General features: G+C 33.2%; 3 protein-coding genes across 3 annotated transcripts; 1 reads left to right on the top strand and 2 right to left on the bottom strand.

Moving 5' to 3' along the window:
• Positions 1-663: 663 nt before the first annotated feature.
• LOC110599905 (ATP synthase subunit gamma, mitochondrial-like) lies at positions 664-5,626 on the bottom strand. Its single transcript, XM_043950488.1, has 9 exons — positions 5,378-5,626; positions 4,255-4,298; positions 3,963-4,115; positions 2,963-3,076; positions 2,726-2,853; positions 2,249-2,371; positions 2,036-2,155; positions 1,538-1,659; positions 664-1,190 (listed from the first exon to the last, which is right to left on the bottom strand). The coding sequence occupies exons 1-9, from the start codon at positions 5,473-5,475 to the stop codon at positions 1,121-1,123; spliced, it is 972 nt and encodes a 323-aa protein (XP_043806423.1). The 5' UTR covers positions 5,476-5,626; the 3' UTR covers positions 664-1,120.
• Positions 5,627-6,864: 1,238 nt separating this feature from the next.
• On the top strand, positions 6,865-11,759 carry LOC110631017 (mitochondrial substrate carrier family protein E). The gene is made up of 9 exons (XM_021778714.2): positions 6,865-7,080; positions 7,165-7,280; positions 7,424-7,481; positions 7,591-7,740; positions 8,073-8,283; positions 9,936-9,981; positions 10,106-10,226; positions 10,482-10,554; positions 11,179-11,759. Exons 1-9 carry the CDS (start codon positions 6,996-6,998, stop codon positions 11,411-11,413), a joined length of 1,095 nt encoding a protein of 364 aa, XP_021634406.1. The 5' UTR covers positions 6,865-6,995; the 3' UTR covers positions 11,414-11,759.
• A 3,960-nt stretch (positions 11,760-15,719) lies between these two features.
• Positions 15,720-26,064, bottom strand: LOC110600058. Its single transcript, XM_021736757.2, has 8 exons — positions 25,764-26,064; positions 24,307-24,350; positions 23,454-23,959; positions 18,072-18,195; positions 17,431-17,670; positions 17,232-17,353; positions 16,584-16,876; positions 15,720-16,171 (listed from the first exon to the last, which is right to left on the bottom strand). The coding sequence occupies exons 1-8, from the start codon at positions 25,875-25,877 to the stop codon at positions 16,079-16,081; spliced, it is 1,536 nt and encodes a 511-aa protein (XP_021592449.1). The 5' UTR covers positions 25,878-26,064; the 3' UTR covers positions 15,720-16,078.
• Between the last annotated feature and the right edge of the window lie 1,116 nt (positions 26,065-27,180).

The following is a 27,180-nucleotide window of genomic DNA, read 5'->3' as shown; positions in this document are numbered from 1 at the left end:
CTTTATTCCCATTACGCTGTGCCAAAGAAATAGCAGCCTCTGTGATCTTCGGCTTCAAAAAATTCAGCACATGGGTATCAAGATTCAAGGTCCTCAACACGTCCGGCAGATACAGTTCGCGCCACATGGATAAAGGGAAGACAATAGGAACTCTGTGCGAGGTACGTTGTTCTGGGAGTACAAGATCTTCAATCACAACTTCGTCGCCTTCTACTGGTGGGAGTTTTAGTTGATATCTATAAAGAATGCGAAATTCGATATTACAAATTGGGAGAGAGGAGGGTGCTGGGTCTGTAGCTGCTGGCTTGGCGTCGTACACGTTGAAAAAGCAGCTTACCTTGCTCGTCATTGATGCTTTTAACTTCCAATTGGTTTTGATGGAGGAGACTTTCCGCTTAAATATTCCCAAGTCTCCCGCAGTTCAGCCCCCTTTTCTTCTCTTTTTAGGTCGACCAGGAGTTCAGCCTTCAAACAATACATGGTACTTGTTTTATAGTACCATTTTATATATATAGCTTTTAATCATTAACCCTTCACCTTCTATTGCTCATTGGGCTTCCCTGAAAAGATGAAATGGGGGACTTCTAAATTCTAATTCTAACATGTTTTTTTTTTCTAGCAACCAGGCATACCGCAATATCCCGTATATCCCGTTATACACACTTTTCCGATTCAAAAAGGACTTCATTGGGCATAACACGATTCAAATGCAACTGAATTTACAAAGAGAAGCCTACAACTTGCGATGCCCATGCGCACGAGTACTCGCAAATATTTCCAATTAAAGAGCACAGACTCACTGCCATCCTTTCAGGAATCACGGATATTCCTTGGAAGTTCTTACTTCCATACATGCACAAAATAATTTACAGGATCTCACGTTCCAAAATAGTCATTTAGTTTCCATTTTAAGTACACGGGTAGAAAAGTGAGCCCAAAATCAATGGCGACCATCGAAAATCTGATTTTCAATTCCCAGAAATGAAGTACAATTGTGGTGGGATTTATTGAAGTAGCTCAACAAAAAAAATCCTCAAAAGATGGACAAAGTTCCAAGAAGGCCTTTGCCACGACCTTATTTCGTCACTATCAAGTACCCTAGCAGCCAAGACTTGTTGAATTATCCCTCGAGTGCAGATGCTCCCGATATAATCTCAATCAGCTCAGTAGTGATTGATGCTTGACGAGTTCTGTTACAAAGTAATCAAACAAATTATTAAAACCACGAACAAGAGATATGAGGAAAAAAAAAAGAGAGGGGAGGGGGGGGGGGGTTTGCTCCACTCCAATCCCATTACATATACAATGACAAACAAAGGTTGATCAGCTATAAATCTATTATGATTAACAGACTAACCATCTTTCACCGAAAGGCCAACATTTTAGACCACTAAAATGGACCAAGTTGGATATCTAAATGTATGAAAAAAAAAAAAGAGACAGAGAGAGAGTGAATTGAGCGAGAGATATTTCCCAGCTAAGATGAAAGCAAACATTCATTTTGCATGTATTGTTTAGTAAAGAGTGAATGAGAGACCTGTTATAAGTAAGTGTCAGACGATCAAGCATCTCGCCAGCATTTCTGCTTGAGCTGTCCATAGCAGACATCCTTGCTCCCTGTTCACTGCAAGCATTCTCTAGTACAGCGTTGAACAGGACCTGGGAATGTATGAAACATGTTCAAGAAAAATCCAAAAATTGTCATAGAATAGCATTCACAAAGCACCTCAAGTTCTTAACAATTGTTTTGTCGTACAATTTCACCCCCATACAGAACAAATATTAAGAATAGGCATCAAGCAAATTGGCAAAGCATCAGTGCCCAATAGGTTGCCAAAAGTCATATCACAAACTAAGGACGTTTTTCAGAAGAATCAATTCCTTGTATCTGCACCATAAAATTGCATTCAAGAGGTAAAAGTTCTAGGGCATTGAGCTTCCAGATTCCAGATTTCAGTTTGCACGGTAATTATTGCCAAAATGATTCATTTTATCCATGAAACCAAGAAAATAGCAAGAGTTTAGCATCACTCACACAAGAAAATTGGAACTCAGCAAGATTCTGAAGTATTTCACCCTTTGTTTCACCACCTTCAATCTCATAAGAGTCGAGATCTCCCAGTTTTCCACCAGATTCAGTCTCTTTCTCCACAACCTAAATCAACATATCATCATACAACATCCACAAACCAGACAACAAATCAATTCAAAGTAAGACCATATTATCAGGTGTCGCCTTCTGAATCACCTCTGGAGATAAAACAGTTGACATGGTTGGAAGAAAAGAAACAACTGAATGGAACTTGTTGAAGACAATCCTCAAAGCATCATATTCCACATTCTTTAAAATGTCATCTGCCAGAACAGAGACCTGAAAGGCCAACAATTAAAATAAAAAAAAAAAAAAGAAAAGAAAACAAAAAGTATCATAGACAAGAATCTCTATATTCTATCAAAATAGCAATTTGGCCCACTCTGAAAATGTCAGGAATGTAAATGGCATAATAAAATATCCTTTTCATGAACAGCATAAAAGGATCCATCTGAGAGAGGGGGGGGGGGGGGGGGGGATAAAATAAAATCAATGCAAGAGTGACCTTGTTTCCTGATCCACATAATAGTAAAAAGCATTTGAGTCTCAAATTCATCTGTTTGCACATGTAAAAGTATGGACATACAAAGAAATCATTTTATATGATCAATAAATCTGGGAAAAATTACCAACCTGAGTATAATTCAGAGGATTCTTCTGCAACTCAGTGATGGATAGTTCAATGTCCTTTTTCGAATCACGTATCAACTGAGCCTTTGCCTTTTCTCCCAAGATGACATATTTTGTTTCTTTCTCAGGACCTGTAACCATGCAAAAAAAAAAAAATTAAAAGAAAATCTAAATTGTCCAAAAACACCCAAGCATTTACTGATGATAATCTAAGCAAGTTCAGTTATAAACAAAATCTACCAGCAGTCAACTTGTGTAACGCCTTGCTTATCTTGACAGATGTGGAGTTAATTCCTCCACATAGACCTTTGTCTGAAGAAATAGTGACAATTACATTCTTCTTTACATCAACACCTGGCAAACAGAATAACACAATGACAAAATGAATGCAATAACAAAATGAGAAGTATTTAAAGAGAGAGAGAGAGAGAGAGAGAGAGAGAGAGGAAGTAGAAAAATATAAAAGGATTTGGTACAATTGCCAAGAAAGATACAACTTAGAAGTGCATAAAGTCTCATACCAGTATAGAATCAATTTTCTAATCAATAATTTATTTTTAAAAAAATCAGATGCCTTTTCCTAAGCCTATGATTTAATTTCTATCAAAACTTCACGTTTTTTGACAGCTTAATAACTCCTCAGATTAGAGAATGGTAATAGCTTGTGTTTCCCTAGACTTCACAATTTATGTAGTTGGAACTAAACTTTCTCCACAATGCTACAAATGCCCTTAGCACCATGACTTTTAAACTTCTGGTGGATCAGAGAAAATGAGAAAGATTCCATGCACCACTAGGTTAAATTCAAAGCACATAAGGTGATCCTGATGAAATCGTTTATTCTACCACACTATCAATCAAATGTCCAAATATCATTTTAAGTGAAGTATTCTACTTCAGGATAGGCACAACATATATTCACTTGCACTAAACAATCATTAAAAAGAATATCATTTGCGAAATACACACAAGTTATTCACCTCAAAAGCATACAATACTATGAAAATGTCGAACACCATTGACACATTAGCCACTTCTGAATAAATTTTGCAAAATTTGCATGCAGATAACCAAAGAAACCAGTAATTATGATTGGTAACAAAATGAAGACACAATGAAGACCATAAGAGGCATAAACTCTTCAAAAACAAAACTGATAAATTTGATGGCAATTAGTTGCAAGACTGATTAAATTGGATACGATAAGCTAGTCAATTTGTAAGCTTGTTAATAAACATACTAGGAGCATCGCCAAGAAGAGCAGTAAATGGCTGCCATAGGCCGCGGGAATTTTCTGCTCTAGTTTGAATTGCGCGTAACTTTGAGGCTGCAACCATCTTCATAGCCTTTGTAATTTTCTGAATATTTTTGACACTCTTCATTCGATTTCTGACTGCATAACATACATCAACAAAAAGAATGATCCACATTTTAGGGACCTTATTTACTAAGAAACAAAATAAAAAGTAGCCTACTATAAACTGCAAAAATGTAGCCTTAGGCATTAGCTACTTAATGAAAGTAACACTTACCAACTTGAGTTGAAATAGAACGTGCTCCAACATGGGTCTGCTCCCTGTACATGAAACAAACTTATTTTAGCTGCTCATAACACTAAAAGAATTTCTAAAACAGAAAAAATTGCAATCAGAAAATGATTACGCAGCATGAAGAATACATTTTCATGTGAGCAGATTAATGTAATGGTAATTCAATTTTTTTTTTTTTTTTGTTTTCTCAAACTTTATAAAACGTTATGCCTGAACAAGTCTTGTTTCGCCCTTCCTTTTTTTTTTGCAATCTTTTGTAGGAAAGTTTTGGTATCATACACCATTGCTCCATGAAAAACAAGAGATAAATCTTTTACAAAGCTTACAAAGTCATAAACTTGTTTTAGGCTTTTAGCTAAAAAACCATCCACCCAGAACAATGTCAAAAACATATTTTTCAAACAAAACAAATATAGAAGTAGAACATTAACAAATGGCATTTGCGGAAACTTGGCATTCACGTGAAAACTCAAACATCACAAGCTCAATATATAAACAATAGACTTGTCTGGTAGGACGCAAAAAATGGAGGTGCCAATTGATTGTTTCAACAGAGCCATATCACTAATAGTATCCAACAGAAATTTTTCCCGTACATATAACCCTCACCCCCACAATGGAAGCAAATGGGGTTTGCACGAGTTACATTGATATCTTTTAATTCACATGTCTGCTAATATCAAAACTGGTTAGAAGAAATATAGTCACCAAATGAACAAATTCCAATATCAATTATTTGCATTAAATCATCCTCCAACCTTAAAATACATTCCACTCTATATCTTGCTGAAAATATTCCATCCCCAACAATTCAACATATAAAAATAAAGCAATTTACATAAAAAAGAAACACTTTCCTCCATTTGGTTATAAACAGACGGCTAAAAGCTACTATAGAAACACATGTAGAATCGCGAAATAATACAACACCGTTGTGTTCCGTCCATTCGATTCAATCATCACATTTTCCCAAGATTATGAAGAAAATCCCCCATTTAATAACTAGTTGAACAGAGGCGTAAAACGAGAGAGACATAATGATAATATAGAAAAATGCAAGGAGAGGATAAAGAGAAGTGGGAGAAAGGGGAGGAAGAGATCGCACTCAGCAATAAGAGATGATCGGATGGCGGTCATCGGTTGGGGAGAAGCGAGGGGGGCAACGAATCGCCTCCCTTCGCGTCTCAAAGCAGCCATCGCCATTGTTGAAAGATTCTTTCAGTGAAACCCTAGAGGCCTAAGCGTTGTAGATCCACCCTGCCAGCTAATTTGCTATGGCTTCGAGCTCAGGTGCGTTTTCCAATTTCTCACTTACTCCGCTTTGTTAGAATGCGAAAATGGGAAATTGGGATTGACTGCTTCGAGGTGAAACACTGTCGTTTTATGTGGGTGGAGTCTAATTTAAAACATTGTTTCGGAACAATTACTATTCACGAATTAATGAAATATGATTTCATTGTTAATTCTAGAAAATATTGATAAAAAATTAATTAGAATAATAATTGAATAATAAATATTTAATTTATTATCTTTCTTTTGTTTGTAAATAAAATATGCAAGAAAAAGGAAGAGTATTTTTTAATAAAATATATATAATAATTTTTGGGCTTTATCATTTGAGTATAATACCAAGTTCAAAAAGTAATGTTGGTCCGAAATACATGAACTCTCTTTGATAGATCGGTTTAATATTTTTAGTTCTGATTCAAGTCCACATAACAGATCGAATTATTCACAAATTTAAATTCACCCACTACAGTCTCAGTCCAGTAACGTGACGTGGAGAAAAATAATAAATTCAGTCACTTCGCAGTCCTGTCTCTATGCGCGTCAAAAAAAATTAAATGATCGCCTGATATGAAAAGGACTTCTAACGCTTTCTTGTGTATGAATCATGATAAAGGCAAATAATACTTTAGCAGATAAGTCGTTACACGTCACTAGTAAATAAAGAAAAAAAAAAGAAAATCAATATTTTCCTTTCTACCTAAATTTAAACTATTGTAAACTCTGCTCTCTGTCATTTGCTTTACATAAAAAATATTAATAGGCACTAATTAGCTTTTGAATTACATTTAAATAATTATTTTTTATAAATATTAAGTATTAAAAATTAATCATAAAAATATTAATATATCAACTGATCTTTTATTTAGATATTAGGAATCAAATATACATTAATATTTATTTGTTATGCCTTTAAATTTAAAATTAAAATGACTTCCAAAAACTTAATTTCTAATTATTTAGATGAAAATTAGCGTAATTAATGTCTTAATCCAGCGAAATTATAAGAAAGTAAGTGTTCATGTTCAAATCTCATACAAATCTCTTTTACAATACTGGTTGTACTTGAGAAAGAAAAATTTTTATTTTTTTATTTCGATTAATTTTAAATTATATTTATTTTTTTATTTAAAATATTAATTTATAAACATATTTCCGTCCAATACCATTTAATTCTATAAAATCAGCATTTTCAAACTGAGAGAAATTTAGAATATGCCTATTGGTCATTTACAAAAAGCACGCTTTAGAAAAACAAGAAAAGACGAGTTTTGATTTTCTTAAAACCCGTATTTCAAACGCCTCCATGCCTGCTCTTTTTTTTTTTTGGCAGACGCAGCCTAGTATGATATAAAAGCATTTTAAGTCGTTTTCACGCAGCAAGGATAGCCCGCGCTCTTCAAACAATAAACCCTAAAGCTCCACCAACTGAAAAAATGGCGGTTCATAGTCCAACGTCAAATGAAATTCAACCCTCCATATCGCATTCAAACAATTCTTCAACTCACCATCAGTTCTTTGGTAAGCTTACAGCCTCAATTTTTTTTTATCTCTATTATCCATTTCGATGACATTCTGTGTTTGATTTGATGTTTTGGAGTTTAGTATGGAGAGAGTTCCTATGGGGAGCTATTGCTGGAGCTTTTGGGGAAGGAATGATGCATCCTGTTGATACCATCAAGACACGAATTCAGAGCCAAGCTGTTCTTAGCGGAAGCCAGGTTTGAATCACAAATTTCTTTCTGCATATTCCTTTTTTTTCAGTTTGGAGAGTTTTTTTTTTCCTTTTTGGTGCTTGGTTCAAATTAATCAGAAATCTGAAATTCATTTCAATTTATATTCTTCTGCATTCTTTTACTAACAGAGCCAAAGGAGCATACTGCAGATGGTCCGGACAGTCTGGGCTGCTGATAGAGTGAGAGGTACATGATTACAAGTTCCATTTTTTCTTCTGATAACTTTTCCATTACTCTCTATGTTCTAGCGGCTGTCTGATTATTATGTGGTTGGTCTGAACTGATTACCTTTTAGGCTTTTACAGAGGTATAACTCCTGGAGTTACTGGGTCTCTTGCAACTGGAGCAACATATTTTGGTTTTATAGAGTCAAGCAAAAAGTGGATCGAAGAATCACATCCTAGCCTTGGGGGCCACTGGGCAAATTTCATTGCTGGAGCTGTTGGTGAGCTAACCCTTTAAAAGTTCATTAATAACTTCATTTTGCTCACAGAAGAACTTTTTGGATTATTGCTAGTTTATTGCAATTTTATCTTGGGGATGGCATATTTCACTCTTCGTGCAAAATTTCATTTATATTATTTACAATCATGTGCACGCTCTGGATTTCTACATGTATTATGTTTCATACTTAGGTAGAAAGTTGTTTTGTCAGTGTGATTCTGCTATGATATGAAGGTCTTATTTGTTTAAAAGCACTTTTGATATTTCTTGCTTCATCAGCCAATGGATTTCTATGAGAACTCTGATTTTCCATCTTCTTGTTTAACATTTCAGGAGATACACTTGGTTCTTTTGCATATGTTCCATGCGAGGTAATGAAGCAACGCATGCAGGTCCAAGGCACAAGAACATCTTGGACTAATGCTGTTCTGAAAGACAATATCAGGGTGAAATCTGGTCAACAAATGTATGGCTATTACACAGGAATGTTCCAGGCTGGCAGTTCAATATTGAGGGAGCAAGGCCCAAAAGGATTATATGCTGGGTAAGTGTCTGAAACAGCAAGTAGTGCGTGGTTGTTCTGATTTTTCTTTTGAAGTATTTTGCTATTTAGAGTTCAAGCTTAAGTGTTCGCTTCTGAGCTAGCATTTTCAGTAATGGTGTAAATTGGATACTCTCCTTACAACTATTAATTCATAATGTAAGTTGTAGTAATAGAATTAAGGTACTTTTGTATACCAAGGGGCTAATAAAAAGTAATACCCATCTCCTTTTGGTTCACATATGAATGTTTAGTTCTTTGGCCTATTGTTTCCATAATGGACAAGTCACAATTCTGATTGGCCACAGAGAGATCTGTGAGAGTTGCTATTTTGACAAACAGTTTGGACACATTTTATGAAGTTACTGCTTAAAGTTTTTATGGCATCTCACTTGATAGGATGCCCTAATTCAATAAAGATACAGGTTGGAGAAGGATAATTTTGTTTGTCCATGTGTTCTGGTACACCACAACACAGCCCACTGGATGAAAGGGAAAGGAGATCACTGTAATTGTTTGTACATTTCCTAAGATCCTTCTTCCAAGAGCTTGGCCTGTAAAATGAGCTTCTCTCTTTTTTTTCTTTGCATATGGACACCTTTTATTAAAGGTGCCAAAAGGCACCGGGCGAGGCGAGAACCCTTGCAAGAGGCAAGTGCCTTTCCTCGCCTGGCTCAAGGCATGACACAAGGCGAGTCGTCACCTCTTGAAAATAACATGCATTGCTTTTTTCTTTCTTCCTTTATAAATACCAAACCTAATATATATTTCCTTTTGAAGCATTTGATTGGAGAACTAAATTTTAGGTATTCATTAGAGGATATATTCCCATTATTATACTAATTAGTTAAAGATTTATCTCCTATAATTAGGCTAATTAATCGGAGGTGTATATCCCTATAGTTATACTAATTGATTAGGGTTATTCCTAATTTGTTAGTATAATTATACGAATAATATACATCTTAAACAATTTAGGAAAGAAATAATATAATATTTATACAGTTGACTTCTAATATCCAAGTATATTCCAAATGGAAAATATTACATATTTATATACAAGTATGCCTATAATTCAACTAACTAATTAGAAATATATATATATTTGTAATTATGCTAACTAATTAAGAAGGAATTAATATAATATCTATTCATATATGTGTGCATATATATATATACACATTTGGCATCTCACTTCAAAAAGGCATCGCCTCGGCCTCGCCCCCTCGCCTCTCGCCTATAGTGGATCTTGTCACCTCTTGCGTTGATAACATTGAATATGGAGGGCGTGATTAGTCAAAATGTTTATTTTAACCAAACTATTATGATATGTGGAACTGGCTTATTGATTTAAATTTAATGCATGTGAAAAGTTCTTCTCAAGATCAAAGTAATGGTTCCTTAGCCATATTGTACCATGGCATCTAAATGTCAATTCAACTAATAGGCCATGAAGACTAGGGAGGGTCTTGGCTCTTTCAATATTCCAAAATCTAACCTGCTCTTTGCAAGGTGCACTGGGTATTATGTAGTGTTGCTTGCAAGATCATTTCTTCCAATAATATTGATATTATTGTTTCCAGACAACTAAGGTTGTGCCACATCTTTGAAAGAGTTATTTGTCCCAATGATTAATTTACTGCTTACTTTGGCAGATACTGGTCTACACTTGCAAGGGATGTGCCATTTGCTGGTCTTATGGTTCGTTTTTATCTTGAGAAACTTGGTTCTTAAATCTGCAATAAGTGCCTTCAAATTTTCTTCTCCTTGTTGGTTGATGCGACCACAAATCTTATTTAAGTTGATATTGTGCTTGTTATTGCAGGTTATGTTTTATGAAGCCCTGAAAGATCTGACAGAGTGTGGGAAGCAAAAATGGATGCCTGGTTCAGATTATTTCATTAATAGTTCTACGGAGGGGCTTGTCCTGGGAGGACTGGCTGGTGGTATGTGCTGTTCTGCCTAAAAATACTAAGTGCAAGGTTCAGAAATAGAAATTTGAGTTAAAAAAAAATTGTTATCTATTAACTGAAGCTAAAAATCGACTACATTTTTCATTTAATGTAGAAAGTTGCTTGTTAACTTACTTCTACAGGTTTCCAAATACAAGCTGATTTTTTCAGTACTTGATTTTATGGTGCAACTCGTGGAATAGATCTTGCTTGAATGGTCATTCATGGTTATTTTTAAATTTTGAGCAGGTATCAGCGCATATCTGACCACTCCCTTTGATGTCATCAAAACAAGGTTGCAAGTCCAGGGATCAACTGTAAGGTATTAATCTTTTGATATTCAACTTGCATGACCAAAAACGTTGCTGATTTCTAAATTGTATGATGAGATCATCGCATACCACATTAGATAATTGTTGCTTATTGCTTTTAACGTTGCTTTTCAGTGTTCAACTCTTAGTCATGATAAACTGAGTCTGCCAGGGTTTTCTTTATGGAAAGGCTTGTCTCTTTCGTTATAACATATCCATTCTACAAAGCGAAAAATCCAAATTTACCCCCTGAACTTTACAGTGAGGGCTAAAAATACCAAATTTAATCTTTCGGTTCAACTGTTTCTGACCTTTCTCTAAGATCTAGGTTTCTGTCAACTTGTTGCTTATCACATATTACAGTTAATAAATTAATGTGCTATTGTTTTTGAATTCGGGCAGGGATGTATATCATTATTTTATTGACTAGCATTTGAAACAGTGATTTTATAAACTAGATTTCACAAAATTTGGCAAATAGAGAGCATCAATAAAGTCTTTAGGGGAAAAATTGAGAGCTTTTTGTTAGATTTGCTAGGAAATGAATAATCTTGCCTTGTACGCCTTTTCTCAGACCTGTTTCAGATTGGAAAAAAAAAATGCTTGACTTACAAAATATTTGCAAATTATTGAAGGTACAAAGGCTGGTTGGACGCAATGCAAAGGATTTGGATGGTTGAAGGTGTTAAAGGAATGTTTAGAGGAAGCATTCCCAGGATAACATGGTATATCCCAGCTTCTGCCCTCACTTTCATGGCTGTGGAATTTCTCAGGGACCAATTCAATGAAAGAATAGAGTGTAATAATAAGCAAGAAGTTGCCAACTTGTCAATAGAGAGAAAGGGATCATCTCTGCGAGAGGTAGCATAGACCATTGTACCATAGTAGCGTTTTACATATTTTTTCTGGCCCAATTGCAATTCTTTACTTAAGCTACATTTTTTAAAGTCAAAATGCCTCTTTTGGCACTTAAAATTAGGTCAAAATATCATTTTAGCCTTTTAATAAATTCGAAAGACAATAAAATGCTGTATTTTTTAAACAAGTTTTATTAATTCGGGAGAGAATTTATTACTGCCCAGACTCCTAGTGGATTAGAATGAGCTTAATTTCAAACGTTGAAGACTTGCGGCAGGGGGTTAAACGATAGCGTTTTACTGCTCTTTGAGACATTCTGTAAGAACATCAATCGTCCCGTAAAAAAAAAAAAAAGAAAGGAAAATCTTGTTAGGAGGGAAATTCTAATTCTCTTCCTGCCAAACCTATATGGATTTCACCAGCAAGTTGTCAGATTTACATGGGATTATATTTAGGTAAAAAGTTTAATTTTGCACTAAATTATATAAGGTGATTAAAAAAGTCGAATTTCAAATTTCCCCTGCATGGTATTTATTTTTATCAATAAATAGCATTTATTAGTAATAATAAGACGGGTTCAAGGTCTGATACAGTAAAATTAAGGACAAGATTCAAATACATAAAAAGTAAGAAAAACAAAAAAAACTTAAAATATCTTGAATCCTGAAAAAATTAAAATCATCAAATGGGGATCCCAGATTTTAGCTATTCAAATCCATGTTAGTTCAGGAATATTGTGCCATATGCAGATTAAGATTTTGCACACTGCATCATGGACCAAATCTTCTCACAACCACTTGTTTCCTCGGTTCTTGAAGCTCTCGGATAAGCAAGATTTATCTTCTTTTTTTTTTTCATCAAATATATTAGGATATTTATTAAAAGGTTCTAAAGAGTTCAAGGATTACATATTCAAACTCAAGGCTATAGAACCAATAAAATATAAAAGGGTCTCTAATACCTATATAGATAAAAGTCTAATTAACCACCAACTTTAAAAAGCCAAACTCACCACTCGTAATCCGATTTGGATAACCAAAGAAAAGCATGTTCCCTTTTTTTGAAAACTCGTAATCCCAATCACTATTTAGAAGCTGAAACTCTTTAAAACAATAACTAAAAAAATCTAAACCACCTATAAAAAAATTAGAGAAAAGCATTTTATCCAAATGAGAGAAGGTTAAGAAAGATTTTCAGAGCAGAGAGAAAGGCAAAACCTTTGATGGAAGTACAAGAATTGCCGGTATAGATTAGGATGATAGAATTTGAGGCTTTATAAAAGGACGTCAGATAGAAAAGTGATAGAGAAAAGTGGTAGAGAAACTATATGAAATTCTGCTCTAGCCCCACCGTTGTTAACATCAATCATTTTACTTTCATTTTGCTTATATAAATAATTATCTTTATTTATTTATTTGATATTTTTACTAATTTTAATTAGTTTTTATAAATTAGAGTTTTATAGATATTTTACTTTTATTTTTTTGGAAAAAATCTTTATCAATTAAAATTTAAAGATTATTTATTTTAAAAAGAGTAGAAAGTGGTATAAGTACTGTGTTACAGTTTATATCAGTCAAACTGTCAACTTATTTTAAGTGTGAAAAATTAATAATTTATGGTGATAATAAATGACATCATTTTATCTCTATTAGGACAACCTTTTTATTTGATATAAATAGTCACCTTTTTATTATTAAAAAAAGAGAAAACTCTAAAATAAAGAAAAGAGCACCTACCTTTCTCTCCTTATTTTTCACTTTCTTCTTCCTCATTTTCACTTTGAGACAATAAGGGAGTAGCTCCAACTTCACCGACAGAGGTTCTTTGGGCATGAGTTTTCATCATTGGAAGAGTTCTTCATTTTAATAATTTATGATGATGATAAATGACATCCTTTTATTTCTGTTAGAGCAACCTTTTTAGATGCTATAAATAGTCTCTTTCTTATTATTAAGAGGGGGAGAAGATTCTAAAATAAAGAGAAGAGTAGCCACATATCTTTCTCTCTATATTTTCCACCTTCTCCTTTCTCATTTTCATTTTGGGAGAACAGGAGAGCAACTGCAACTTCAGCGGTGGAGATTCTTTGGGCATGAATTTTCATCATTATTCATTTTAATTTTTTTTTTCTTTATTAATTTTATGTTTTATTTATTTTATTTTAAAATTTTATTTGTAAATATCATGGGTAGATTTTTAAATTTCAAATATTGAACCTGTAATACTTTATTTTAATTTTAAATTTAAACTAATTTCAAACTAATTTCTATTAATGAATTTATACTAATTTTTAATTTTGAATCGAATATTTCATCTTAATTTTTTTCTTAATTTCTTAATTTGTGTTTAGCCAATCAAAATAATGTTTTAATCATTAATTCCAATGTTTTAATCATTAATTGCTGTATTGAAAAAGGAAGATTAATGGTGAAAAATTTAGGATTAGAACCTATATTCTTATATTCAAGAGATTAATGGTGGAAAACCTACTCTACGAGAGAGCTGGTTTTGAGATTTTTTGTGAGTCCTGTCATTAGACCGCTAGAATTATATTTATTTTAAAAAAATAAAATAATAATAATAATAATAATAATAATAATAATTAGCGGGAATAGAAGAAAAATAAAATAAAGGACAATGTTTCAATGGGACTGACGGTGTGCGGTTAGGAAGAAGGACCATCGGTGATGGTGAAAGAACGGCGCTGGTCGGCATTGATGAAAGGAAAGACGCGTACGGCTGATTCTTGGAGAGGACCGCGATCGGAAATGTGAGAAGAGAAAGGCTGATGTCGCAATTTGAAGCGAGGAGGGGAGGACGGATTGCTGTCGCGACGAGGAAGGAGAATGGCGCGCGACGTGGTTCGGCAGGCTGTTGTTCGATGCTGTGGAGAAGTGAGCTGACGTCGCGGTGGTTCACGGCTGGAGGAGGAGTTGCTGTCGCGATGTGGAAGAATGGCGGCGCTGGGTATCGCGTGATGGAGAAGGCTGCTGACGCGCCGCAGTCGGGTGCGGTTGTGAAGAAAATGGCCGGCGGTGAGGAAGGGAGAGAAGAGAAGAGAGACGTGGGGTGGTTGGCTTAGAGGAAGAAGAAACGAAAAGAAAGAGCTTACGTTTTTATCTTTCCATAGGTTTTTTGAAAAATTAAATTTTATTTTTTATTTAAAAAAAAAAAGAACAGAAATGACAAAAAAAATTATTGTTGTCGGTGTTGAATTATATATATATATATATAATTGTGAATTTTGGATGGATATATCGACAGAAAATGAAGAACAGAAATGAAAAAAAAAAATATTGCTGTTGGTATTGAATTATTTTTTTTTCATATATATAATTGTGAATTTTGGATGGATATATCAACAGAAAATGATTTTTGATATATTGAAAATTTGTGCTTTCTTGTGTTTGGATGGAGTATTGAATTATGGACATTTTTATTGATGTTCTATAAACCTTGTGCTTTTGATGGTTTGAACGATTGAAATGCATTATTGTTATCATTATTTGTCAGTTTCATGTCACTCTTTATAAATATTTTAAAGCATGATAGGTATAATTTTTTTTAAATTTTATATTCATTAGCTTTATACATATTAGTGAGCAACTTCATAAATTGATTTTATTTTAATTTATATTTATACTAATTTTGCCATATCCTTGTTTTATGGTCTTATTTGAGTTTGGGGTATTATGCAAAATTTTTGTAAAATTTTTAAAAGAAAGAAATATCTCATGCATCATATAGGTTATATATATGATTACATGATAAGTAAACTTCTAACGATGCCACCTCATTTAATCTAGAAAATTATATAACAAAGTGAATTATCCAAGAGGATTCTTATTTTGGTGGAACATGAAGATTCAAAGTTCAAAAACAAGACTATCAAAATTTTTCTACTCTACATTCAAAAAAGAAGAGTTTCATTCAGACCCAACAGAAAAGAAGAGACGTGATCAACCATCCAGTCGACACACACCGTTTGCTTCTCTGTATATGTGTGCAATCTGAACTTCCAATTCTTTACTGGCATCTGCTTCACACAGTGGACCAAATTTGAGTGCCCACGGGGACCTGATATCTAACCAGAAGCGTGCCTATCTCACCATCACTCTCCAAAATGATCCCTCCTCCACTGAGAGGGCTCTTTTTGCCATATTGTGGGCAGCCCCACTTCTTAATTCATTAACTTCCCTCCAAACAACCAAGTATATTAGTTCATGTCACGTCTACATGCTTTTTGTATATCCTTTAGTTCTTGCTGACTTTCCATCTTCCCCCTCCCAACCAAAGCATGTAAATCACAAAAAGAGAAAGGAAACAGAGCATTTTATAACTAATTAAAATAACTAATAAACCCAAAACAGATGGTCTGAAATGGCTGGTGAGCCAAAACCCTGAAAACTCACTGTTCAACATAGAAAATAAACTCCAACATTAATGCCATGAACAATAATGAAAATGAGCCAATTTAACAAGTAAGATGAATGATCACCACAGGGCTCAACCCAAAAGGGCAAGATGGTCCTACAGTTTCCCACATGAACTGAATTATTCAAAAACCAGTCAGCAATACCAAGTATTTGGTTAAACTTATTCAATTGACAACTAGACATGATGGTTATTCTTCATTGACAACGTCTCTTGGCCTCCCTTGCTGATATTCACAAATCATGGTCTTTTGTTGGGCTTGCCACGTTTCCTCTTGAGCGATGTTGGATGACGAGCACTACAAGTATTATTGGCTAAGCTAAGAGAAAGATCCTGTCATTTTGAAGATAGAAGTGAAGCAGAAATAAATTACCAAGCAAATTTAATTAGCGTATCAAGGAGGTACTTAGTCTTACAAATTGCCTAACCAAAAGCTTACAAAGCTTCCAAGCCAAATCACAAATTGACATGATCGAGTCCAATCCTCACATTGCCTGGTATTATAGCCAGACCAGTAGAAATACAGATAAAGTTCCAAACTTGCAAGGCAGTAAAATAAAGTGCCATAAGCATGCTAATAAAACATAAATTAATTGCCTGAATTTTCCCATTTCATTTTCCATTTTTGTCGATCATGTCCTCTATTAGTGTTGATATCTAATCATAACAGTGATAATTCTATAATCTAAATAGATTAGTCCATTGAATGTCATATGTAATTGAAATATAAGAAAAAGAAAATTACCGGATCATTTCTCACTGGAACTTCCACTAGATTAGAGACATCAAAGCTTGCCTTAAGAGCACCCTTACTAGCATGTTCTCTAGAGAACCCAGGAGGAACTTCAAGGTGGATCATCCTAATAGTTTTCTTCATCGAAGGCTGTTTACTTGTAGTTCCAACTTCAGAGTCGTGAGTTTCAGATAAGTTACTGTTAGATGTGCTAGTAGATATCTTCTTGTTGGATATGCTAGTAGAGATATGTTCATCTTTCGCGAATTGAAACACTCCCCATAAGAAGGGTGTCCACTTTAACTCTGCAACAACAATGATATAAACTAAACTGGCATGTAAACTAGCAAAAATATATATAAAGGTCTAAACAAAGAAATGAGCATGTTTCACAAGTTTCACACCTGACCATGGGGTTAATAACCTAGTGGTTGAATGCTTGTCTCATAGCATATAAGGTCAAGAATTATGGAAAAAAAAGTAAAATAAAATTAAAAAAACAACTTGCATATCTAGCAATATAATGATATAGTTGGAAAATTAATTTGTATATTACTATATTTTTATGAAATAAAATATTTAAAAGTAGCAACAAAATTGTAATCGAGGAAAACAAGTTCCATTAAGGGAGGGAGAAAAAAGGGGAAAAAAATAAACTACCTTTAGCATAGCACAATCGCATAGATGTGAATACAATTAACTCAAAATCATCCATGCGACTCCTCATCACTAGATCTTCCTTTTCCATTAATGACCATAGATAATCAAATTGATGTATAGACCTACAGTTTGCACCAGCCTTATGAATAAGATTTCATCTTTTCCAATAGAGAAAAATAATCTCAGATTTGAAACAAACCTCTCTAAATTTCCAGGGAAAAAATAAAGTGAAATATCACAACTAAAAGCAAAATCATTATCAAATATCTCATCCCAAATGTTGCCACGAGGTAGCAGCTCAAACTGTAGTACTTCAGGCATTTGCTTGGAAAGCTTATACGCTCTATGATCAATGACCCATGGACAGCGAGGAAGATGAGCCCTAAAATCACCAGAGAATTTTCCAGGCAATGCCATGTTAAGAACTTCAACACTTCCGCTGCATGATGAAAGGAGGAAATTAACGGCTCGGATTTTTTTATCACATACATCATAATACTGTTGTTCTTTTTTCCGCCACATCTACCAGTAAATAAATATAAAACCATGATGTGAAGATATATAATATAATCAATTCAATCATTAGCCAATCAGATTCCCCAGTATCAGCATAATTCATCGAGTAGTGGACAAATGGATTGAAATCATTATTAAAATGGTAAAATGATTCTATTTACCAAGTAAGGTTATTAGGTGTAATTAATAGGAGAAACTAATCCTCTGATCTATTGGACAAATGCATCCAGAGCTCACCTGAAGCATCCATCTCATGCTTTAGGAAAGCTTCAAAGCAATCAGATGTGTATCTGATCAAACAATATGAGGAAAGAGATTACTTACCTCCATACAGCCTCAAGCTTAGGACAGTTTGAAGGGTATTTCTCAGAATGATTCAGACTATACATGGCAGGCGTTGCTTGGATATCAGTACTTTTGGATTTACTATCACGTTTGCGTTTTTCACCTGTACAAATACTCTTTCGAGTTAGCAATACAGTGGTCAATCCAAGAGATAATGAGATCGGACCTCTAGCAAGGAACAATATTATCGAAATGGGAAGCTCCGAGATATTATTAGAGGAGCCATAACAAATATTCTATTCTCTAAGTGATTCTGACAATGCTAAATCATATATTCAATGCATGAATTGCATCAGTAAATTAACAACTTAGATGATCTTTACTAAGTTTCTTTAGGCTATTGCACATTCTCCATTTTATAGATCATGAGATGCCTAAATCAATAAGCCTGCATATAAAAGGAAACAATGTTAAAGTCAATCTATTTCATCGTATTACATCATGCGCATTACATCAAGTGATGTTTCTGATGTTTTTGCATTGTTAAATACTGTGAAAGTTGAATTTTCTTCGTACATTTATTTGAGAATGATACAGCATTTATATAAAAAAACATCCTATAATTATGTATTCTAACTAGGAAAGTATCCCTCTAAGTATGCTAATGTATCCCTATAATTATGCTAATAATATTTATATGTAATATTATTACACAGTAGACTTACTATAATGCTCCCCTTAAGTCATATGTTAACCATACTTAATTTATTACAAATATAGTCAATCCTAGTCCCATTTAGAACTTTCGTGAAAATATCAATTAGTTGTTCTACCATCTTGACATGTTCTGTTGAGATAACCTACTATTTAATCTTTTCATGAATGATGTGACAATCAATTTCAATATTCTTGATTCGTCCATGAAATATTGGATTAGAGGTGATGTGGAAAGCTATTTGGTTACCACTAGGGGTGTGCATCAATCTGTTCAATTTAGTTTGAAAAACTAAAAAACCGAATAAATCAAACTTATTAAAAATTCAAACCGAACCGAATAACAAAGAAAACTTATTTGAATCGAACTAAATTATTTCGGTTCGGTTAAATTGATTTCTTCAGTTTCGAACTGTTTAGATGATTTAAACTATGAAATAACAAAAACCAATTACCTGATTTTCCAATTACCCATTCAATTTGTCTTTTGTCAAAATTTTGAACCTAAAAACAATCCTTTTACACAAGGAACAATGGACATCATCAAAGATATCCATCTATTAAGTCAACATGTTTGCCTAGAATAAAAGAAAAAAAAAAGACAAATAAGGCAAAGAAAAAAGAGAAAACGATCACAAAAGGAAATATATTCCAAAAACATAAACAAATCAACCACACAAATTATTCAAAAACAAATAAAAATCAACCAAACATATAAGCTCACAACACATAAGAAAATTTTGCAAATTTCAAAAAAATAAATTAAATTAAATAAAATATAAAAACTCATGAACATTGCCTTCAGCACCCAAGGAATCTAGATATTGTAAACCCAAATGCTCTTGGTTCCAAACTTCTTTTCAATTTACGATCACCATCAAGAAAGTTCAGCACCAAGGGAGCACATGTGGTAATGGTGTGGATTGAAGAGGCTATTGGCTCGATTTATTTTGGTAAAAAAGAAAGGATTTAAATAGCTTTCGCAAGAATAAGAAATCGATAGGCAGGAGAAAACGAAAGGACGAAGAAGTAGAGGTGGGAGAGCAACAATTCTTCACGATAATAAGAGAAAGCAAAATTAAAATGAATGGAGGAGATGAGGGAGGAGAAACATCAAGAAAACGAGAGCAAGGTAAAAAGAACAGGCGGAGGGAGGCTACCGGCTAGGGTTTGGAAAGTTAAATGATATATATAACGAGATGTGGACGACTAAGATCATTTCTAATGGACGATTAGATTTAGTCAAATAAAAAATAAAAATAATAAAATATGTGTTGCTACTCGACACAAGACTTTGGAGTCTTGTAATGAACAATTAACCACTAAGCTGCAAAGGAAAACACATAAAAGAATCTACAAGCTTAACTTTTATCAGTTTGGTTCAATTCTACTGAAAATTTCCTCTCTAAAATCAAACTGAACTAGATAAATCAAATTTCAAATATTTTAAATCGAACCAAACCGAATTTTTAAATAAATTAAACTAAAATTTAAAATTAAATCAGTTTGATCAACTTTTTTTCGAATTGGATCGAATTATGCTCACCCCTAGTTATCATACCACATATTAGTAGGTGATGAGCCCTTAAGACTTCATCCAACAATTGACTTATCCATATTACTTCACACACAAACTGGGCTATAGCTCAGTATTTTGATTCATTATTAGAGCAAGAAACCATATTTTGCTTCTTACTTTTCCATAATACCAAATTTCTTCCAATAAAAGTACAATATCTTGTAGTTGATCTCTTGTTAATTTTCAATCCTACCCACTCTGCATAGGAAAACAATCAATATCTACGCGCTCGTTATTGCTATACAAGAGACTGCATCCTAGTGCACTTTTCAAATAGCACAAAAATCTATCCAAAGCTTCTCAATGGCCAGCAGTGGACGAGTTACTTGCCAACTAATTTTCTACACATTTTAGGATCAAATGACTCATTATCCCTTGTTGTAAGTTGAAGTTCAGGAGTCATTGGCACACTCTATGGTTTGGCACCTAATTATGTTTATGTTTATGTGAAATAGAAAGATGATTGACTCAAACAGGATGAGGCAAACTGATATTAACAGAAAATACAGAAGGAAATAGAAATCAAGAAGAAGAGAGAAGAAGAAAGAGAAACCAGATCAAAGAGAATTTTCTTATCAACAATTCAATTATTCACACTTAACAATAGGTAGAAGATAATATTTATAGCTAAACAATTGCAAAACCATGTGTTCACTCCGTAACTAACTCTTATCCCTGCACGTGACAAGGCTCAATTCCCTCTTTTATTTTTGAAGCCAAACGGCATTGTATCACAAACTCAATATCAAGAGGGAGGAACCACTGAGTGACCATAAAGAGGCAGGCTAGTTGATGTGGATCCCTAGACAAAAGTCTCAACCTGCAACATGACTCAAATGGGATTACACATTTGTACTTTCGTACTTGTTCACAGGAGTTTGCTAAATGCAGCCACAATGCTGCATCAAGGCCTGATTGCAAAGTGGTGTAGACTTAAATTCACATTCCTTTAAGGCTCAATCCAGCCTAATCTAATGAAAAGTTAAACGTAATTTTGACATATTCTATCAATTTTTTGAACTTGGTCAGGGCCTGATCAACGAATTAGACAACCTTAAGGTAAAGTGGAACCTAAGCCAAGCATGGCCATGTAAAACGAATTGGGTTGTTGCTGTCGTTATAGCTGTCACTGTCACCGTCACTGCCAAAGCATGACGTATTGGTCTAGCGCTACATAAATTTTTTAAATAAAAATTGTAAAAAGTAGGAAACTAATAGATAGTAACAAAATTAAGCAAACCTACAAATCAAAACTAATTAATAATCATAGATACATAAAAAAAAGACCTTGATTTACATTATTTATTAACAATAAAGTCAGTTAACTAGCACAAAGTATGAAGAATACTTCCTACTATATGATTTTTCTCTTGATCCTCAATAAAGTGTGAAATTATCTTTAAAACTGGGTTGAACAAATCAAAGTCAGCAGCTCGATGGATTAATTTGAGAAAGAGAGTGTCAGCTGCTTAGGGAAGAGGAGCTGCTGTCTCAAAAAGCAGCTTTGGTAAGGTAATAACCGTAAAGATCATTACTTAATAGATAATGATCAGTATAGGTCATTTTCAATACGTAACTGTGGTAACGTCTGTTATGCTAACATAAAAAAAATGTGCATTAAATAATGGGGATAACAGTAACTGGGCTCAAACTCCGTTTAGTAGCAGCTGTTAGTTAAAACCATGAGGGAAAGCAGTGAAAATCGACCTGGTGCAACTCAAAAATGGAATAAGTCTAATTAGGATCTGATCCAACTATGAATGAGTATCAATGCCTTAGGCCAAATTTATTAAGAGCAATGGAGGAGGAGACGTTTCAGAAAAAGTAATATAAAAAATCAACCTCAAGGTTAAAGTTTTTGGGTTCACTGGCAGTATATAGCCATGTGAAGAGTGGTGTATTCGTAAGATGATGGCATGAAAAGCCATTGGTTTACACAAAACTGCGAGTTATTGTGGTTCTCTTGACTATGCTATATAGTGATCACTCTTGATGCTGTCTACGACTAGATTGACTGCTGAACCTTTCGGTTTACAGAAAGCCGAAGTATACATAATCTAATCCAACACTATGAGCCTGCTGGAACAAATAGGTTCCAGTTTCCATTTCATGTCCAGGAAAGAAAAAGGTTACAATTTCATGACCCATTAAAAACTAACAAACTGAAATGAATCTTTATAAATAAATGGATTAACTTTGTAGTAAGTGTTCTTTTGCTCAAATACTTGACTTTACACTTTTTAAATGCAGTCAAGTGTATAGAAGAAAAAAAAAAAAACTAAAACCCACAAGAAATGTACTAATATCTTCTTGGAAGTTTTTTACTTGCAGTCTGTTCAAGCTCGGTAATCTGGGTTACATGAAGACGACCAGTCATTATCATTTCTCTGTGTATATCTGGTCTTTTCTTCTGTTTTTGTGATTGATTTACATAAAATTTATCATTTCTCTGAAGAAAGATTACATAAATATAAGCCCACGTGTAGTGGAAGACATTGAATGAACCAAGTATATACATTGTCTGAACTTCTCTGAAGTACAACATTAGCACCAAGATTTTTTTTTCCTCAGACATTTCTTTGAAAAGTGAATCATGTCAATTTTTCTTACCAGAGGTGAAAACTACTTGCCTTCTTATTTTTTCATTGGAAAATGGTTATCCTAAATTGAACTTTCATTCTACTGATGCAAGAAAGATAACTACGTTTCTCTAGAGTATAAAGAATAATATCAGGGAAAAGCAAGCGGAAAACACTTGATCTAGGATAGAAAGAAAAATAAAGATATTCATAGCCAAATATGATTTTATTATCATCAACTCGCTAAAATGAATTTTGAGCACAATCAATTACAGAGAAGGAATTTTGCAAGAGAAGAAACCTAAAGCTAACAAAAGTAATTCGTTAAGTCCAATATTTTCTGTTCTGATTTATGATTTCTTTATGGCAGACCCATAATTATCTGATATTGTTCTGTTACTTGATGTTCTCTACTTCTAAATAATGAACCACAGAGATTGGGAAATATAAAAATAACTACATTGATAAAATATTTGGAGAAGAAAATGCTTAGTATAGAATTACAACACAAATAAATAACCCATGCATGAGAATCGAATGATTTCTTGCCTGAAAGCTTCTTCCTTGAATGCCCAGGGGATACTGGAAGTTTTCCCGCTAAAGAAGATAGAGAAACCCCGTCCTTAATATCTTGCTCTGCATTCTTACCTACATGCGTGAAGGGGGACAGAGATCCTGGACGGAAGAAAGAAGGCCATAATCCTTTCTTATTTTCTCTTGTCTTGCCAGAAGAATCAAACAGCAGCGGAAATCTATCTGTCACAGAAGTCAGAGACAATGTGCCACCAGTTGCTTGTTCCGCCCTTCTGCCTAAATGGCTCAGAGTAAATGAAGGTTTCTTGAATGAGAAAGATGGGCATGATACTTCATTAGTTGCTTTCTTTGCCTTCTTGCCTGAATATGAAGATGCATCATCTTGAGCTTGAGTTCGTTCTTCGTTAACTGAAGGGGCCTCTTTGTTCCCAGGGATAGCTAACCCAATGGGCCTTGAACGCACAGCATCAACTGAAATCCCCTTTGGACTGAATTCTGGTGAACCCAAGTGATTGTTATGGCTACATTTTTCACAAAACCAAATTTTTGGAATTACCAAGCTGTTATGTATGCAATATGTGAAGAGGAGAGAGACGAAAATAAATTTGAAAAATAAAATGCTAACCAGAATATCAGAACACGTGTGAAGTTGTTGTCGATCTTACAAAATAAATAGTTTCTTTTCAAGTTGTTTTAGAGTTTTTAATAGTTTGATACAATTTACTTCAAAAAATAATACTTTGATATAACGTTCCCCTCTCCCTTTTTTTCATCAAATGGACTCCAAGGGGATCCAACTACAAAGAGCAAGAGATAAGGCATCCAGAAACTCAAAAAGAGAGAAGAGAAAATATATAAATATACATACTCTTTTGCACGAGCTTTTAAGCGATCGCATATTGCAATACCTTCCTGAAAGCCAACATCACCACATCAATCACAGTGCTCAACCAGCTAAAGATACCAAAAATTACAAATACACGACTTATATTTGCCAATCTTGAAAGCCAATATCACCACATGAATTATGATTTAGGAAAATCGTAAGGTAACATATGTTTCATTGCGAGTGAGTAGCTTGTGTTTGAGGAAAAGACTGCCAACCAAAAATCGAAAATGGAAAACTTGAAAAATGGAACTGAAGTTTTACTGATAAGCATTAGCTCCGTCGTTTCATCTTCAGTCTGCGCCTCTTGCAGAATGGTGATTCGTTCAGAATCAGAAACATGAGCCTCAAGGAGTCGACTGGATTGGAGAGCGAGAGAGACGGAGGTGGAGAGGCGTCGGTTGCCATTAGGGATATTAACCGCGAGATATCACTCGGTCCAACTCATTAATATTCTAATATTTAAACTCGTTTATTTTTTTAAAATAAAAATAAAAATTTATTCAGATTCACATTTTAAATTTAAATAAAATATTTAAAATTACTTTAAATTTAAACTATTTAATATATTTAAAGTCATCGTTTTATATTATAATTAAGTAACTTATATAAAAACGTATTTTAATAATAATTACATAGCTATAAAATATCTAAAAATTCTGTTTATTAAAAATGTCAAATATAAAATTTATGAATACATTATTAATATTATTTAATTATTTATATAAATATATTTAAATAATAAATATTCCGCATATAAAATCTAAATAAAATCTAAACTTTGTACGAAAATTAATCTTTATATTCAAAATACATCTTAAAATTAAATATGTACTATTTAAATCCGTCATGATCAAATAGATTTATCTAAAAAATATTTAAATTGTTATTATTTTAATTATAATCAAGTAAAGAAGTCGACTTGAAACTTAGATTAGGGCCTTCCCTACCGTCCCGATGGGGATTCGGGTCTCGCTTAACCGTTCACCCCTGCTTAGGGTCCAAATATGAGATTTGAAGAGTTTCTTTCATCCCATTTATGCTATTAAGTGTGGTAAGTTATTTACTATTTTTTAAAATTTTGTTTTGGCCACCCTGCACTTATAAAATGCCATAAAATTTAATTTCACTTTAGTTTGAAAAATAATTTTTTCTAAGTCAGGTTTAAGAATTGTTATTTTTTTAACCTTTATTAAGCCAAAAAGGCAAAGATTCACAACTCAAACTGAAATCATTATTTGTTTAACTGTAAATATAATTTAACTATAACTGAAAAATTAAATTAAATTAATTGTTATGTTGATTTTTTATCTAATGGATTCAATTTCAATTACAAAATTGTTGAGAAAATTAAACATCAACACATAACCAGATAATTTTTTATTAAAAAAAATCTCTAAGAAAATGAAAGACAATAGAAGGGCCAGTAGCATATGTACCTTCTTCTTCTTCTTCCTCGCGAGGGTCTGACTCTGATCAGCTGTTTTATCTTCTATTTTCAGAGAAGAAAATCCCAATGAATTTTTTCTCTTTCGCTGGGGTGCCCTTTCCATTTGATTAGGTTGTTGGTGTGCTGCGGAGAGACATGAAGAAGCTCAACAATGGCCTGATGCTAGTCTAGAATGCACAATGGATTCTACTATTACCTGCCGGAGACTGCACAAATTACCAGGTACGAATAAACTGTAACGTCCCAAATTTTCTTTGTTTGTTTGTGATACGTGGCCCTTCTGCACATAAATTTTTCATGGATTAAATTGGAAAAATTATTTATTAATTTATTAATTTTTAAAAATATATTAATACATTCTGATGCAATAAAAATTCTATTAATCAGTTTAGTCATTAATTTTAAACGTTAATTTTTATAAAAAAATATAAAATATTTTATACGAATGAATTAATTAATTGATAAATTTTTTAAAATATTAAATATATTTTAATATACAGCAACCAACTAATCAATTTTTATATAATATAAGAAATAAATAATAGATTTTTCTTTTCCTTATTTTGGCAAATTCTAAGAATAATGGTAACGCTTACTGGATTTCTGCTGACTTGCTATAAAAACAAAATTTACATTTATAATATGTGTAACGGATATATTTTTTTTATTATAATAAGACACATCATTAATAACGGTAACAAAAGCATTAGTACATACAGTAGTATATTAAAAAAAAAAACTTGTGAGTTTAAATTTGAATGAAAATTCAACTTTTCTTTAAATAATAATAATAAATCTGCAATAACTGGATTCTCAATTAAATCAATGATAAATAACATTGACACCTGTAATTTCAACCCCAGCCTATTTAGAATTTATTATGAAATAGAGAAAGAAATCGAGGAATTACATTGGCTTCCTAATTAGATTTAAGAGATTAAGAATTCTGACGTTTATAACCTGTATTGATCGTTTGGGAAGAGTATTACTTATCATCATCACTATTTTAAAGGAATTCTTTTTGTAAAAAATCATATTATGAAAAATAATTTTTAATAAAATATTTTATTTTATTTTATTAAATAAAATATATTAAAATATCTAGAATAAATTTTAATCTTACTTTTGAGCATACTTTGACCCTCAAACTCAATGGCATAGCTCAGATTCTAGACTTTTCTATCATTCACTCGATAATTTTAGTGATCAATAAAAAAAAAAACAAAACTCATTCTCCAAATACAAAAATATGAAATCAATGACTGGTCAAGTAACATCACATTAAATCTGGTCGGCCACTTCAAATTGAAATCAGCCCAAAATCAATGAAACTAGATTCGCCTAATCTGCAGTGGCTAATATTATTCACTTTTTAATGGAGTGTACGGATTTATGTACTATCAAAA

Source organism: Manihot esculenta, chromosome 14 (genome assembly GCF_001659605.2).
Source record: "Manihot esculenta cultivar AM560-2 chromosome 14, M.esculenta_v8, whole genome shotgun sequence".
NCBI lineage: Eukaryota > Viridiplantae > Streptophyta > Magnoliopsida > Malpighiales > Euphorbiaceae > Manihot > Manihot esculenta.
This window is presented reverse-complemented; position numbering and strand designations above follow the sequence as displayed.

What these genes read in the sequence shown, in the direction of transcription:
- LOC110599905 (XM_043950488.1), bottom strand. Translation starts at nt 5,475, where the DNA reads ATGGCGATGGCTGCTTTGAGACGCGAAGGGAGGCGATTCGTTGCCCCC. An exon ending in TCTTCTTGGCGATGCTCCTA is followed by an intron (nt 3,077 to 3,962) that starts GTATGTTTATTA and finishes TCTGTTTGCCAG; the next exon opens with GTGTTGATGTAAAGAAGAAT. An exon ending in CAACTGTTTTATCTCCAGAG is followed by an intron (nt 2,156 to 2,248) that starts GTGATTCAGAAG and finishes ATGTTGATTTAG; the next exon opens with GTTGTGGAGAAAGAGACTGA.
- LOC110600058 (XM_021736757.2), bottom strand. Translation starts at nt 25,877, where the DNA reads ATGGAAAGGGCACCCCAGCGAAAGAGAAAAAATTCATTGGGATTTTCT. An exon ending in TTCAAGGAAGAAGCTTTCAG is followed by an intron (nt 18,196 to 23,453) that starts GCAAGAAATCAT and finishes GTATTTGTACAG; the next exon opens with GTGAAAAACGCAAACGTGAT. An exon ending in TTCCAGTGAGAAATGATCCG is followed by an intron (nt 16,172 to 16,583) that starts GTAATTTTCTTT and finishes TCAAAATGACAG; the next exon opens with GATCTTTCTCTTAGCTTAGC.
- LOC110631017 (XM_021778714.2), top strand. Translation starts at nt 6,996, where the DNA reads ATGGCGGTTCATAGTCCAACGTCAAATGAAATTCAACCCTCCATATCG. An exon ending in AACTCACCATCAGTTCTTTG is followed by an intron (nt 7,081 to 7,164) that starts GTAAGCTTACAG and finishes TTTGGAGTTTAG; the next exon opens with TATGGAGAGAGTTCCTATGG. An exon ending in CCTGGGAGGACTGGCTGGTG is followed by an intron (nt 10,227 to 10,481) that starts GTATGTGCTGTT and finishes AATTTTGAGCAG; the next exon opens with GTATCAGCGCATATCTGACC.